Source organism: Sporisorium graminicola, chromosome SGRAM_22, assembly GCF_005498985.1.
Source record: "Sporisorium graminicola strain CBS 10092 chromosome SGRAM_22, whole genome shotgun sequence".
Lineage (NCBI taxonomy): Eukaryota > Fungi > Basidiomycota > Ustilaginomycetes > Ustilaginales > Ustilaginaceae > Sporisorium > Sporisorium graminicola.
Window position 1 is genome coordinate 1,085,215 of NC_043731.1, and position 14,113 is coordinate 1,099,327.

The 14,113-nt window shown below is 56.5% G+C and overlaps 5 protein-coding genes across 5 annotated transcripts; 2 read left to right on the plus strand and 3 right to left on the minus strand.

The window, feature by feature from the left end:
- Positions 1-496: 496 nt before the first annotated feature.
- Positions 497-1,222, minus strand: EX895_004049 (uncharacterized protein; the record flags this gene model as incomplete). Its single annotated transcript, XM_029884647.1, has 1 exon — positions 497-1,222. One exon carries the CDS (start codon positions 1,220-1,222, stop codon positions 497-499), a length of 726 nt encoding a protein of 241 aa, XP_029739357.1.
- A 60-nt stretch (positions 1,223-1,282) lies between these two features.
- On the minus strand, positions 1,283-3,685 carry EX895_004050 (uncharacterized protein; the record flags this gene model as incomplete). Its single annotated transcript, XM_029884648.1, has 1 exon — positions 1,283-3,685. One exon carries the CDS (start codon positions 3,683-3,685, stop codon positions 1,283-1,285), a length of 2,403 nt encoding a protein of 800 aa, XP_029739358.1.
- Positions 3,686-7,131: 3,446 nt separating this feature from the next.
- On the plus strand, positions 7,132-8,026 carry EX895_004051 (uncharacterized protein; the record flags this gene model as incomplete). The annotated part of the gene is made up of 2 exons (XM_029884649.1): positions 7,132-7,839; positions 7,940-8,026. 2 exons carry the CDS (start codon positions 7,132-7,134, stop codon positions 8,024-8,026), a joined length of 795 nt encoding a protein of 264 aa, XP_029739359.1.
- A 648-nt stretch (positions 8,027-8,674) lies between these two features.
- Positions 8,675-9,865, plus strand: EX895_004052 (uncharacterized protein; the record flags this gene model as incomplete). The annotated part of the gene is made up of 1 exon (XM_029884650.1): positions 8,675-9,865. The coding sequence occupies one exon, from the start codon at positions 8,675-8,677 to the stop codon at positions 9,863-9,865; it is 1,191 nt and encodes a 396-aa protein (XP_029739360.1).
- A 682-nt stretch (positions 9,866-10,547) lies between these two features.
- On the minus strand, positions 10,548-13,235 carry EX895_004053 (uncharacterized protein; the record flags this gene model as incomplete). Its single annotated transcript, XM_029884651.1, has 1 exon — positions 10,548-13,235. The coding sequence occupies one exon, from the start codon at positions 13,233-13,235 to the stop codon at positions 10,548-10,550; it is 2,688 nt and encodes an 895-aa protein (XP_029739361.1).
- Positions 13,236-14,113: the final 878 nt, after the last annotated feature.

The window sequence follows — 14,113 nt, forward strand, 5'->3', positions numbered from 1 at the left end:
TTGCAGCTGCACGTTTCTGCTGCGCCAGCGCGGCGATCTGCTGACAGCCGTCTCTGCATTCCCACACGCACTAACGTACAACGCGTCCGCCCGCCCGCTTGACACTTGACACTAGTGTTGGACTCGCGTCAACTTCGAAACATTTCATAACTTAGAAAAAGAGGGAGGCGTCAAAGCTCCAGCCAACTTCGGCTAGACTCGAGGAACGCAGCTAGCATCTGTAACAGCTCTCGCTTCCAACGAGCCTCTCTCCGCTCTTCAAGTCAACGCTTCCCGCCCCTTGCGACGGCGCAGCACCCGGAGAGGATCAACACCCAGTCTCACATTACCCCAGCCTGCTATAGCCTCAGACTGACTGGAAACCGCTGCACATGTGCAATGATAGCAAACAAAGACTGTGTATTATTGATTCGGACAGATAAGTATCACGAGCCCATAGACACTATGAGAGGTGAGATGTACGAGAGAAAGGTGGGTATCTAAAGTAAAAAGGCAATCAGGCGTCATCGAGCAAGACGACCGCAACAAACAGTAGCACAGAAAGAAGCTTGATGAGAGGAGATGAAATGATGAGAATCAGGAGGAGCACAAGACCCAAGAATTGCGCGTTTGGTACCAGTGACAGAGCTCTCGAGTTGATCTTCTCGGGTGCTACAGCGTCAACGCTGGGGTCATTGTTGTGACCAGACGTGGCCTGAATCGGGCAGGCGGAGCTACTCGACGACGAGCTAGTACTCAACGGCTCTTTCTTCCCACTGCGAGGGCAGGCCGATGTCGGTGAAGACTCTTCGCTCCCAGCTGCAACTCGATGCGGCGTCAAGGCTGATACCGGCATCGACCCCAGCCACGACATTCGCTTCCTCTCGGGCGTGCGTTGAGGAGGGCTGCCGCCGTCGAAGTAACCATGCGCCACCGACGAGGCGGGTGTTGAGACGGGCGAGACGGCCCTCGAAGCTAAAGGCGACGTATGCTGACTCGTAGAAGTCGACCGCACACCATTGATGATGACAGCATGATGATCATCCTCTACAGCCCCGTCGGATCCGATCTTGGAAGGTCTACGCAAGCCGAGGAGAGGAAGCGAGCGAAAGTGTCGAGAAGGTGAGGAACTTTCACTGGCTATCCCGACCTCCTCCTTCTCGTCCTCCGAGTGCAGTGCCGGCATCGTCGAGGCCAGCACTTTCTCGGAAAACGGATTGCCACCGGAGCTGTTCTTCCCCATCCCGACTTCGGCCCTTTCTCGCTCGGAGCGGGCCGGATCGTCGACGGAACAGCCCCGGTCTCATTGCGCCTTGGCAGGCGCCGCCTCTTTGTTAGAAGCAAGCTTTTGATTCGCCGCTTCAATGATCTGCGCCGCTGCATCCTGGAACGCCTTGCAAATCTCCTCCGCAAGATGCTCAAACTCGGGCACGTCGTCGCACGACACGGCGAGCGAAAAATCGTTGGCATACGAAATCATGCCGATGGCCATGGTCGACTTGCCGGGACTCGAAGGCGGTAGCACGTGGTAGCTGTACGCCTCGTGCTCGCCAAATTTGACCGGCTTGGGCGGACCAGGAACGTTGGTGGCGACGTGATACTCGCGGAAGGCGCGGTAGTAGAACTGACGGAACAATGGATAGTTGGGCAAGTAAGTGATGCGTCGCTTGCAGAAAGCGTCAAACACTTTAAACAGAATCTTGGGCCCGTGGGAACGCTTGACGCGGCCCATCTCGCGATGCACCTGCGCCAGCTGCTCTTCAAAGTTGGGCTTCTCCTCCTTTTCGAAGCGAAGCCAGGCGATGGAACCCGTGGTAGCATTGCTCAGCGACCAGTCACCCTTGGGACGCACCGAGATGGGCACAAAGATGGCGACGCGCTTGTCCTTGTGCCTCCTGCTGGGATCAACACGTTCGGAAGCGATGCGGAGCGCACGGGCGAGGATGGCCAGTGCGACATCGTTCAGCGTGAGGTTGAGCTTTTCGTTGCCGTACGCCTTGCGGATCATCTTGATGTCGCCCATGTCGATGCCTTCGCTGTGGCAGTAGCGACGACCCGGCACGCGTTTGCGTTTCTCCTGGTAGAGGAACGACTTGCGCTTGCGGAAGTAGAGTCCACGGATGAGGTGGCCGGCGTGTTGGATGGTGCCCCACATTGTGGGCTTGTCCTCACGCTGACCGGGTCGCTTGTTCTGCGAAGTGTTGGAGTCAACCTTGTTCTGGATGTCGCGAATGCCGATACCCTGCTCGAGCGCCCCGAGAGCGGCATGGTAGCTCTGAATCATACCTTGACCGTCCGAGAAGCAGTGGTGGATCTTGATCATGAGCGCGCTGCGACCGCCGTCCGAGGTGTTGAGGCCGTTGACAACCATGGCCTCCCAGATTGGTTTCGAGTAGTCGTAGTGTCGACCGAGGAAGTGACCAGCCAGCTTGTTGAGCGCCTGGTCGTCTCCACCGTCCGGACACTGTGCGACGTGCTCGATGTTCTCACGAATATCAAAGTCAGGCACGTACCTCCAACGAGCTGGAGAGAACAGGGACCCGGCTTTGAGACCCTTACCGTAGCGGGTGCGACGGCCGTTGTCCTTCTCGTTGCGAGGAGGAGATGTGCCAGGCGGGCTACTGGCGGTCTGCTTTTCAAGCTGCTTGGAGAGCTTAGGATCGAGGTCGACGACGTAGCGATATTTGGGATAAGTCTCGGCAAGAACCTCGAAAAAGTTGTCGACGGTCTCGAGGTCTAGCTCGGACTTGAACATGTAGATCGAGAAGCACGAAGTGGTATACGCATCGTCTTCCATCAACAGCGCCAAGTTGTCGATACCGGTCATGGGGTAGACGGGTGGCTTGACGGGCGAGCCTTTGCCGAGCTTGGGTGTTTCGCCGTAAGCTGCACGGAGGTGACGCTCGCGCGCCTCTCGGGTCTCCTCGGCCGTCGGCAAAGTAGGCTTTTGGCCTTTGCGAAAGGCAGCGCCTTGCGCTGCAGCCGTGCCGGCGCGTTTCTTTTCACTTACAGGTGCCTCCTCATCGTGGGCGTCGAGCTCGCGCTGGCGAGGCTGACGCCTGGAATCACGACGAGACGGCCTGTCATGATGATCGACCGAGGTGCGCGGGGAATAGTGACGAGGCGACGTGGTGCGCTGGTCATCGTCCAGCACACGGTCCGAGGTGCGCGGCGAGTCGTGAGCACTGGTGCGGCGAGATGAACGTCGCGAGCTCCGGTGTGCATCCGAGTGAGGGACTCGACCCGTTTCGCGGTCAGCAGCTGCACGGAGCGCAGCGCCTTGCTCAGCAGCGGTGCCGCGGCCATGCGCAGGTCGGTCTTGGTCCGTCGAAACGCGAGTCGTCATGGCGAGTAGTTTAGAGATTTGTGGAGAAGAGGGGGCTGATTGTGTTGGTGGATCTCTTGCGGATTGCGATGCCAAGCTGAGCGAGGATCGGACAAGGGACGGAGTGCGTGCGGTGCTTTCGATATCGTCGACGTCGTCGTTGGAGTGGTTGCTCTCTGCGTCCGAGTTGGGATGCGAGTCGAGGCAGGCCTGCTTGACTTGAGTGCTGGTGCGAGGCGTGCCGAACTCTTCGTCGATGACTTGAACGGAGGAGTGGAAGGATGTAGGAGGAGGACGGTATTTGCGAGCGCGATCAAAGGTAGGAGTTGCTGGAGAAGACGACGACGACGGCGTGAGCGATGCGAAAAGAGCGGCTTTCATTGCTGGGAACGTGATGCGAAACGTGGGTAAAACCAGCCTAATTTCGAGTCGGCAGTGTTCCGCACCACCCGGCTTTCACAGCGTAGATCCCAGAACCACGGGGCAACCGGATCGACCGCCAATCGCTTCAACGAGACCCGTCTGTGGAGCAGCGGAAGCACAAACGTACAGATGCGGGTGCAGTCGCTCGACGTAAGCGGAGTCGCAATTCCAAGATGGAATGCGGTCACAAGACTGCCGTTCGACTAGCGCAGCGCAATGCAGGTGAAGGCTCGCTTGACTCGCTTACTGAGGCGTCGATCCAGAGACAGGCGCGTCCGCTAGCACTGTGATTTTTTCTCGAGAAGGAAAAATGAAAATGAGATTCGGTTCGTGGCTTGCGGTCCACGATGACGAAGATCAAGTCGGAAATTTAATGCTTATTTTCGCTGCGTTTGGTTGTCAGCAGCAAGTGGAGGCCAAGAATCTGCGGTGCTGCTTGGCCTAGTCGAGGATGGTGAATGCCGGCCGTGGCGTTGACATGGGGCGTGTGAAAGCAGTAGGGATGGCGACGGACGGGTATGATATGAACCTAGTTGGCGACGCGCATACAAAGGTAGACAAACCGGTAAGAAAAGTGGGCGACGTGGTTCCGCGAGCAAGGGGCGTCGACTACTTATAACAACCTTGACTCGGTGCAGTAGTGGCAACCTTTTGGTGGTGCAGGAGGGGCCACTGACGACCAAAGCTGAGCATTGCCATGGCATTCACAAGCAGGTACAACCACGTAGGATGCGCACACACTCTCAGGTGCAAGGAGATCGATCGGTCCTCGGACAGGCAAAAACTTTCCGAGCGGCACCCTTAACATGCTCTGCCCTTTTCTCTCGGCAGCGCGGCTTTGACACCCTTTTGACAGTTTCGATTGGGTGATACGAGGTACGAGCGCCGACAGAAAGGGGCCAGGTCGCAAGACCAGAAAGAGCCCAAGATCTCGCAGCTTCACAGCTGCCATCATCTTTGAACACGCGGAAAGCGAGCCGGAACACACTTGCCTAAAAAGCACTCCTGTCACGTCAACGGAGTGCAGACGTGTGAAAAAGCTCACTTGGCTGAGCATCGAAACCCACCCTCTGCGAATCATCTCCCACCGTTGCAGAACCGAGCCTTCCCCTTTGGACGCTTTCAATCTTTCGCTCTGCTCGAACGTCAACCGTCCCTTTGTCGTTTCTCTCCCAGGCCATGAACAAAGGCGTGGGCCATCAGTTGGGTTCTCCCGCTACCAGCCACGCAGGTAATCCCACTGTTGCCCGCGGTTCCAGAGACGACGGTGACGACGACGATATTATCAAGCGTAAGCCTCCGAGCTTCGTCTGCCGGGATCAGCAGGAGGCACAATCGCCGGATGGTCAGAAACAATAGGGTGGTACCCTTGAAATGTCGAAATGTCGGAGATTTACTTTCGAATTAAACTGGACGAGCCCACGGCACTTTTCTTTTTGACATGTCAACGGAAACCACCGAGGAGTGCCCGCCCTTCGGACCCGCCTTCGAGAAAGTAGCCTCTGTCGCTCAAGCGCAGTGGCCTTCCTTTCACCACTTCTGCTACGGAAACCCTGTGGTGACCTTGACGCGGCCACGTCAGTCTTTCCGGACAGAGCCACAGCGACAGACTTTCAGGTGCCCACCTTCGAGCGCACCAAGTCCGTGGAAGACTGTGTTCATTGAAGAATCACAAGGCCCCATTCTACGAAGGTTGCGAGGTAGACGAGGACATGTGAAAGGTGAATGCTCGCGCGGCATGACGATGAAAAAGGCTCAGTCACGACCACAATTTTCACGGACTCTCAAGGAAGGCGAAAAGGACGTCAAGCGAATCGGATTCGAGACCGAGACCCTGAACACCATGCGTGCGTGCTACGGGTTTGACAAAGAGTGTGGCGTGCCTGTAAGCGCCTTGTCAGCGCAACTTAGCTGCAGCTTTATGCACCTGTCGAAACTATGATGTTGGCAAGAAAGTCAACGTCGATATGCAGCTGCTGAAACCCACGTTCCTCATTGTGGCCTTTTATTTAGAAGTCGGCGTCGATCGTCAGCCTTGGAAAGACTCACTTTGCCGCTAGATTGCTTTCAAGAATTCTCCTAGCGAGCGAAAGCATCGGAGACTTTCACCCTTTTTTCCCTTCGAAGATCGTTGCAGTGCCGAGCCCCTCTCAAGCTACGTCCACCAAGAGCACCGGGAGCACCAAGAACAACCCGAGCCTTGCAGCTTGCGTTAGCCGATCCATCAAGGGTTCGTATACTTCCAACGGTACCTCTCACCCGAATCAAGCCGAACGGAACTCTTAGCTCCAGCGCAATTCGCGGCTTATGTTGACCCTTATCGCGCCATGCGATGACAGGATGATATGTTCGCGTATCACACGAGCCTAGCATCTTTGTCCCCTTCGCCAAACACCAAGCCAATTCCCAAACCATATTAAGCCAGAACCCGGGACCTGATGGAATGTTCCCATGCCTCCTGACCGTTGTTCGGTTAGAAGAGGGATCTCAGATCTCCAGTCAGCCGGCACCTTGCGTTTCGATCGTAGTCGCAAGGGAAGAAAGGCCCTTGCGCTCGTAACTTTTGTTTTCTGCCCGACTCGAGAAAGCAGCCGACTTGCTGCGATAAGGCTCAAGACCGTCGCTTGATCGATCAGCAGCCTTGTTCGCCAACCGAAGCGACCTTCACCAAGTCACAGGATCCAAGCATTCGGTGGCGCAGCAATAGGTGCCTCGCCAAAGCAGCGTCGATGTGGGTGCGAACCGTTTGAGATGATAGCCAACGTGGCTCTGCAGCTTGGGGCGGACCGGCGAGGAACGAAAGCAGCCTTTCCTGACCTTTCAACCGTCGCGATTGTCTCGTGAAACATTTGACAGACACCAAGCAATCGATTTCATGCATCTATATCATATGCAGCTAGAGATGTTCTGGGCTGTCGAGTCAGTTCAGAGCATGACCGTCGAAGCGGTGCTTGCATGAATAATCACACCACTGACCGATACTGCCATGCTTGATGACGAGGACTGCCGAAAGAACGGAATTTCTTACGTCTTGTACCTGCTGGGCCTCGATCGGCAAGCATGGGTGATATCAAGGTTTGTGGACGGCAAGGCTCAAAATTCAATCCGAGATGCACTGCCCCACGTGGTGAAAGTGAGGTGCAGGTGAGGAAGAGCGTGAAAGCGAGATTTCATTCTACAAATATCTACACGTCCAAGGAACGGTCTAACACGCATATCGGGCTCGATGACGCGACCCTCGATCGAGATTGTCGGCGACCTCCCGCCTCCACAACGACGAAAGGCTCTCGGGCCAACGTTCTTGCCACAGGAGCCTTGAGCCTCTTCCCAGCTCGACCTACCTCCCTACCACCTTTCTTGCGCCTGGAAGTCTAGCAGCACCGTCAACAGCAGCAAACACAACAATGAGCAAGCCCGAACTTCTTATCCAAGTGGTGACCGACGTCATATGCCCGTGGTGCTTTGTTGGCTCGCGTCGGCTCAAAGCCTTCCTCGAATCGAACGACTACCAGTCGCAAATCGCACCGCACGTCCAGACCGTGCTCAAGATTGAGCCGTACATCCTCGATCCACGGCTCCCAGCCTCTTCATACGATACCCCAGACAAGTACTACGATGCGCTCGACACAACGCCATACGAGAAGAACGCGCCTCCTACGAAGAAGTTCTACTACGGGTCCAAGTTTGGTGGGAATCTCGATGCATTTGACGCAAAGATCTCGACCGCAGCCAGTGAGTTGGGCATGCCAACGTTCGACTGGACAAGTGAAGGGAAAGTGGGGGCGACGTGGAATGCGCATCGGCTCGTGTTGAAGGCTAGCCAGCTGGACGAGCAGCGGGAAGGGTCGGTGAATAAGGACGACCCACTGGCGTGTGTCAAGACGCTTCAGGTGCGACTTATGGACCAGTTCTACCAGGACTTTCACTCGAACAGCAAGGACATGTCGGACAACACTTACTTGGCCACCGTAGCGAAAGACGTCGGACTCTTCGACTCCGAGGAGGCAGCCGCAAAATGGCTGGAGTCGGACGATCTCGAGTACGAACTGGGAAACAAGCTGCAGCAGGCCGATATGAACGGTGTACAGAGCATTCCATTCTATATTGTCAACGTAAGTACCTACCAAAGCCTACTTCAGAGAAGGCTTTTCGGTTGTGTAAAGGCCGATAAACTGACACGTTTTGTTCTGACCTTGTCTGGCTTGCTCATAGGACGGCGCGGACCATATGAGCGAGACGGGCTCGCACGAGTCGTTCCTCAAGATGATGCAGATGGCTGTTGCGCCCTACGTTCGATGAGTCGAGTTTCCGTGGGCACCGAGTCGACACTTGGAGTTGTAAATGTGCATTACCGGTTTCCGCTTCGTTACCGCCTCTCTGGTGGCGACTTTTAGCTGTCAAACATTGGCTTGCATAACGGTCTGAAGGACTCTTGCAAGCAGCCTCTACGGCAGTCTCAGTGTGACTCGCTGTCGCTGCTCTTGAGCGAGAATGATGACCGGCACCGAGACGTTCTTCTTACCCCGCAGGGTGGCACCGGTTACCACCATCTGCACCCTATTCGACGTGCACGCGCCTCGGCGGCATTTTTCACACTCGAAAAACCAAATGTACTCCAGCTCTCGAGCTCGGCGGATTTGTCTAGGGGTCCTCGAAGCTGTCTCACCTCTTGAGTTCGACTGAGCAGCTCCAGCATGTGCATCTAAAACGGGAAGCTGCTGCCGCCGCTGCTTTTGTTGCAACATAATTCTTTTCACGCCAGCGCTCGGTCGGCGCGCGCCTCTGTGATGAGCTTGCCTTGGATTGACGATCAATAGCCTTGGTCCTGCTCGCAGTTTTCTCAATCCTTTCCCCATCACCACGACTCCCATCTATTACACTATCTACACTCCTCTTTATATCAGCTAGTCCGCACATACAGTGCACAACTCTTCAAGTCGATCCAAAATGACCGGTACTACCCCTGCCGTGCCAACTGTCTACGACACGCACTGTGACGGACCGGGCCTGCTGCCCGTCACACGCCCATGGTCCGAGACGTACTGCAAGCTGCGCAAGTACACCGGAGACTCCTATGCCGAGCTCGCGTTCCCGGACCCCACGCACGAAGACTACGATTGCACGGGCAAGACCGTCATCATCTCTGGGTCGAACTCGGGGATCGGCAAGCACGCTGCGATCTTCTTCGCTCAAGCCGGGGCCAACGTCATCATGGCGTGTCGCATGACGGCTACGCACGAGCAGCATCCGGAAGAGGCCCGGAAGGAGGTGATTGCAACTGCAGGGGTGGAGGATAGCAAGGTCGAGCTGTGGGAGATTGACTGTTCCTCGTTGGCCAACGTCGAAAGGTTTGGCAAGCGGTGGGTCGAGTCTGGAAGGACGTTGGACATCCTGGTCAACAACGCTGGTTTGTCTGCGGGTCAGAGGAAGATCACAGAGGAAGGTTTCGAGCTGACGCATGTGATCAACTTCCTCTCGCACACCCTACTGACGTTCTACCTTCTGCCGAGCATGAAGCGCAGCAGTGCGCCACGTATCATCAACACCTGCTCGTGCTTCCACGCCGGCGGAAAGCTCGATTTCGCCAACATGGACAACGAAAAGAAAACCCCACTCGGCCCCGGCTGTGTCCAGGCGTACTGCGACACAAAGCTGTGGTTCCTCATGTGGTCCGTCGAGCTCCAGGATCGCCTTTCGCGATCGGACGACTACCGCCACGTCATCGTACACGGGATTCACCCGGGCTTCGTCGGCAGTAACATCTGGAGCAACCCAGACACCAAAGTTTTCTACCCCGTCCGCGTCGTCCTGCACGCTCTCATCTACCGGCTCTCCATCACTTCGAAGCAGGGCAGCTACGCTATCATCCACGCTGCTCTCGATCCGAGTCTGGGTCTGCCTGTGGCTCTGACCAAAGGTGGCAAGAAGCCGCAGGTCGGCGAAAGCGCAAAGTTCGGCGGCAAGTTTGTGAATCGTAACTTTGCCGACATTCGAAGACCCGAGGTCGACGATCCGCTAGCTAGATCGAGACTCTGGCAGCGCGTCTTGGAGGATGTTCAGGTGGCAAAGCGCGGCATGGCCCGTGACCTACCTGACCATCTCGAAAGCATCAAACTGCTCGGTCGTGCCACAAAGTAACGTGAACGTAACTGCAGTAGTGCCGACGGCGTATATAGTACCGACGCACTGCATGACAAATATTTCAACTGCTGTTCAGTCTCCAGAAATTAATGTGGACTGTGCTGGACGTGATCAGTGATGGTGATGAACTAGTGTGAGTCTGCAGTGGCCTTTAGGAGCTGTTCTTCCCTTGATGCTCTTGCTATCAGCAAGATTAAGTGCCCTCATTGATGCCTTGTCGTTATGTTACCGGGCTTAGACATCTGCCTCACTTTCGGCAGAGGATGCATAATCGACAACATCAAGACCATCCATGAAAGCTGGACCTGGCGGGCGTAATCTTGGTGTCATTGCTCGACGTTCTCCACAACTAGTTGAACAACACGGACAGCTTACTGCGTCAATGGGATGGCAAGTCCATCATTACCCATGGCCAGCAAAAGAGATAGTGAGGCAGATGATGTCTAAGCCCCGTGACATCTGTAATTACGTTACTTCCGTGCGCGAACCGTCTCTGCTTCGTCTGGTTCACGTCGCTTGTGTACAGAATCGTCTGTTGGTGATTAATATTACAGGAAGCAATACATATGCGGTACTGTAGATTACATCGAGCATCACAACATCTAGGTGCTGTGCGGAATTCTATGAGAGTCTATGGTGTTGCGATTTGAAGTGTTTGTGTATGTCTGCGCGTGTGTGTTTAGAATATCAAGGGACTGCCGAAGTAGGTGACGCTGTCCCTCCACGAGTCAGACTCGTTAGACCAGACGCGCTCGAGCACATCCGCCGCAGACGATACCCCCGCCGAGCCTTTCCATTGCGCACGCCTCGCAAAGCTACGTACCTGGTCGCGCTCCGGCTCGTCGCGGGCGTAAGATCCAAGGACGATGGCCGGCCATACGAGGCCAAGCTCGAGCTTGTCCGGTACTGCTGCGAGCAAGCCAATGCTGCGAGAGACAATCTCGCGAACGGCGAGACTCGAAGGTGGTCGATTGAACACAGTCACGTACAAATCGACCAGCAAGGCATTGCGATACAGATGGTTGGCGAGACGAAGACGGTTGACCACCTGCTTCTGCTCGCCCGAGGACGAAGGCAGGAAGAGCGAACCTGACTTGAACGCCTTGGTGACCGGACTGCTTGAAGTGTCGTCGCCTCGATCGGTGCACTGCTCGTCGTCGTTTCTTGCCGCTGCGGTTTGCTCTGTGCATCCCTGGAGGCTGTTTAGCACCGAGAGCTGTTCGGCTTCGCTGAAGGTGCGCGCGGCGCCTTTCCAGAAGGAACCGGTCTCGAGATCGCGGATAACCAAACCCAGTTCTTCCCTCAGTGCGAGACTATTGAGAGCTGCTGTGCCATCTTCAGCTTCGCTGCGGCTGCTCTTACGATTGCCGTAAGCAACAGCCTCGGCTCGCTTTAACTTCCGCATTGTATCCAGAGTCTCGATGACGAGCTCGAGCGTAACCATTGACACGCTGAACAAGGTCTCGGCAACACTGTTGCGCGTCTCGTAAAAGACGGCCGCATCCGACTTGCTCCAGTTGAACGGCGAGAGCCTTTTGAGGCGAGCCGGGTTGTAGTCCCAGTCGGTAATAGCAGTGTACTGCGACAGGTAGCATTCGTATAGGCCGGCGATGCAGCCGAGCAACAGGAGTCCGCCGTGGTGAGAGAGTTTGTCAGCTTGCAAGGCGGGAGGATCTTCGGGCGTCCCGACGATGACCTCGCCACTGACCGATGGAAAGAGACGATGCGTGGAAACGTGCTCAACGGCGTCGGCGAGGAACTGCTCGCACTGGTTGAAGTATGAGGGCAGCATGAGTGACTTGCCGATGGAGCTGCAGGCAAAGATGAGTAGAATCATGGTCGCTGCATTGCTGCCCGGCGGGAGCTCGTCAGCACTGTTGTTGGAATTGGTCTCGATAATCGAGAAGCGACGGCGTCGACTAGGCTGATGCTGAGTCTGAAGCGCTTTCACCGCCGAGAGGTGGTGACGATTGGCCAATTCCACCATCGTTGCCGTGCTCTTCTTTGCTGGAGCAGTGTTTTTTGCTGACGCTGCCTCGCTGTTTCCTTCAGAGCTGGCTTGTTGGGAAGCAACCACGGCTGCTAGAGCGTGCGCCATCGCCTGCCCTTGAGTTAAACCGGCAATGCCTCGAAGAAGGTCAAAGTAGGCATGTGCACCCTTGGTCTGCTGCGTCACTACCGACCGCGGAAGCGAGTGGATGGCGGCCAAGAGTTCCTCCGGATCGGGGTCGGTCGAGGTATAGTCGAACACGAGCTTGTGGCGAGACTGCGAGGAGCTCGACGAAGGCCGGGGCGAAGGGCTAGGAGGTGCGTTGTAGTGTGCTTCTGAGCCGTCGGCGCGGGACGAGACTGTTGCGGAGGTGTGATTGATCTGCAAGGCGGTCGGAGCTGGCGCGTACGAATCAGGGTCGATTCGATCCAGGGTTGGCGCTGCAGCGGACGGATACCTGTAGCTATGAGCGACGACGGGGCTAGGTCGGGTGGCAGGTGACGTGTCGGCGGAACGGCTTGCAGCGTTGGGCGAAGTCATGGAGCGCTGAGACGGAGGTGAGAGGTTGTTGAAGGATGCGTGCGAAGCGGAAGGAGCCGTTGAGACCGAGTTGGGCTGATGCGGCGAGATGGAAGGCAGTGGCTCTCGGCCCTTGCCCTTGCTGCTGGACTGGCTGTGGTTCGAAGGGATACGGTGATGAGTGTCGAAGGGCTGACGAGAGCGAGCATCATGGTAGGCAAGCGTAGACGAGGTGGATGAGGAAGACGATGGAAAGTCATCGTACCTGGTGCGCTTGAAGAGGTGCTGTTCCGAAGCGCGATCCCACTCGGCGGCTGCACTTGCGGAGAGTGGTGGAGGCGGGAACTGTTGCTGAGGTAGCTGAGGCTGCTGCGCGGGGTGGGAGCTAGCGTAGTAGGGCGGAAGTGGACCGGGAGCTGCAGGTAAGGTGGGTGACTGATGAGAGAGGGGACGTTGGGCGTGGTAGTCGCGATGCGAATGCGGAGCATGATGGTCCGAGGATGGAACGTAAGGGTGATGGTGGTAGGACGAATGCTGGGCGCGACGAGCGAGATGCTGGGAAGGGTAGCCCGAGGTGGACGACGAGCGCGAGAGCATGGGCGAGGCGTGCATGGACAAGCTGTTGGGGTACGAAGATGACGAGGCCATGGAGGGAGAAGTGTAGTCGTTGGACGAGATGGGGCCGTTGTGTTCGTGGAGCGACTCAGAGCTGCCATCCGGATAGCGACAGCCTTCGCCAGCGCGCACGCAGCGGGTGCAGTGGGGACGAAGCTCGTCGCACTTTTTCTTCTTGGAGCGGCAATTCCAGCATCCAGCTTTGGAGCGCCTGAAGAGCTGGCGTCTCGCTGAAGTGGTCATGCGGGCAGAATAAGGGGCGCCTGCCGCGACCTTGACGAGGATGAGGGGCGGAATGGGGCTACAGCGCTCAGGCGACGCTGCGCCTGGACAGATCGAGCAAAGAGAGTATATTGGTAGAGAGGCCAGGAGATGTTCGCTGTTTGGCCGATGACGAAAGAGCAGTGATGGCGATCAAGTGGATCAAGTAGAATTCACGGTCACGATTTTGTCGATGATGATGGTGGTGATTGTGAGAGTGGCGGAGATGGAGATGGAGATGGTGAGAAGGAAAGAGACGAGGATGATCAAGTCCACGGACGAGGATGAGGGTGTAAAGGTGCAAAGCGGGGCAAGACACGCCTGGGTCTAGACGACGACGTGCGTGCGATAGCCGGTGCCTGTCTGGGTGCTGCTCTCTGCTGCCAGAGCAGGTGAACTGGAGAAAAGGGATGCAGGATCAGGTGGCAAAAGAGGTCGATGCGAGAGAGAGTGAGCGAAGCGACTGAGCGGCAAGCGGGGGGAACAGCTCCAATATAGACTGGATCTGTGGGAGAAGGCGTCGGCGTGGGCTGAGGCGGCTGCCAAGGAGCAGCTAAGAAGAAGAGGAAGGCGAAGGAGCAAAAGAGCAAGAGCAAGAGCAAGACAAGACGACCGGCGGTGAGCCAGACCCGATGTAGAGGAGAAGAGGGAGCAAGAAGAAGAAGAAGAGGGGAGCAGCTGAGAGAGGCAAAGGCTCGAATGGAAACTACGCATCAGCAGGGAGCAGCTGGCAGGCGTGCAGAAAGGGCACGCATGGAAGCAGGAAGCCGGGTGTTTGTTTGTGGCCAACTAGCCGAGAGACAAGCGAGTCAAAAGCGCACCACGACCACAGACCACGATGAGAAGAGGCGAAAAAGCTG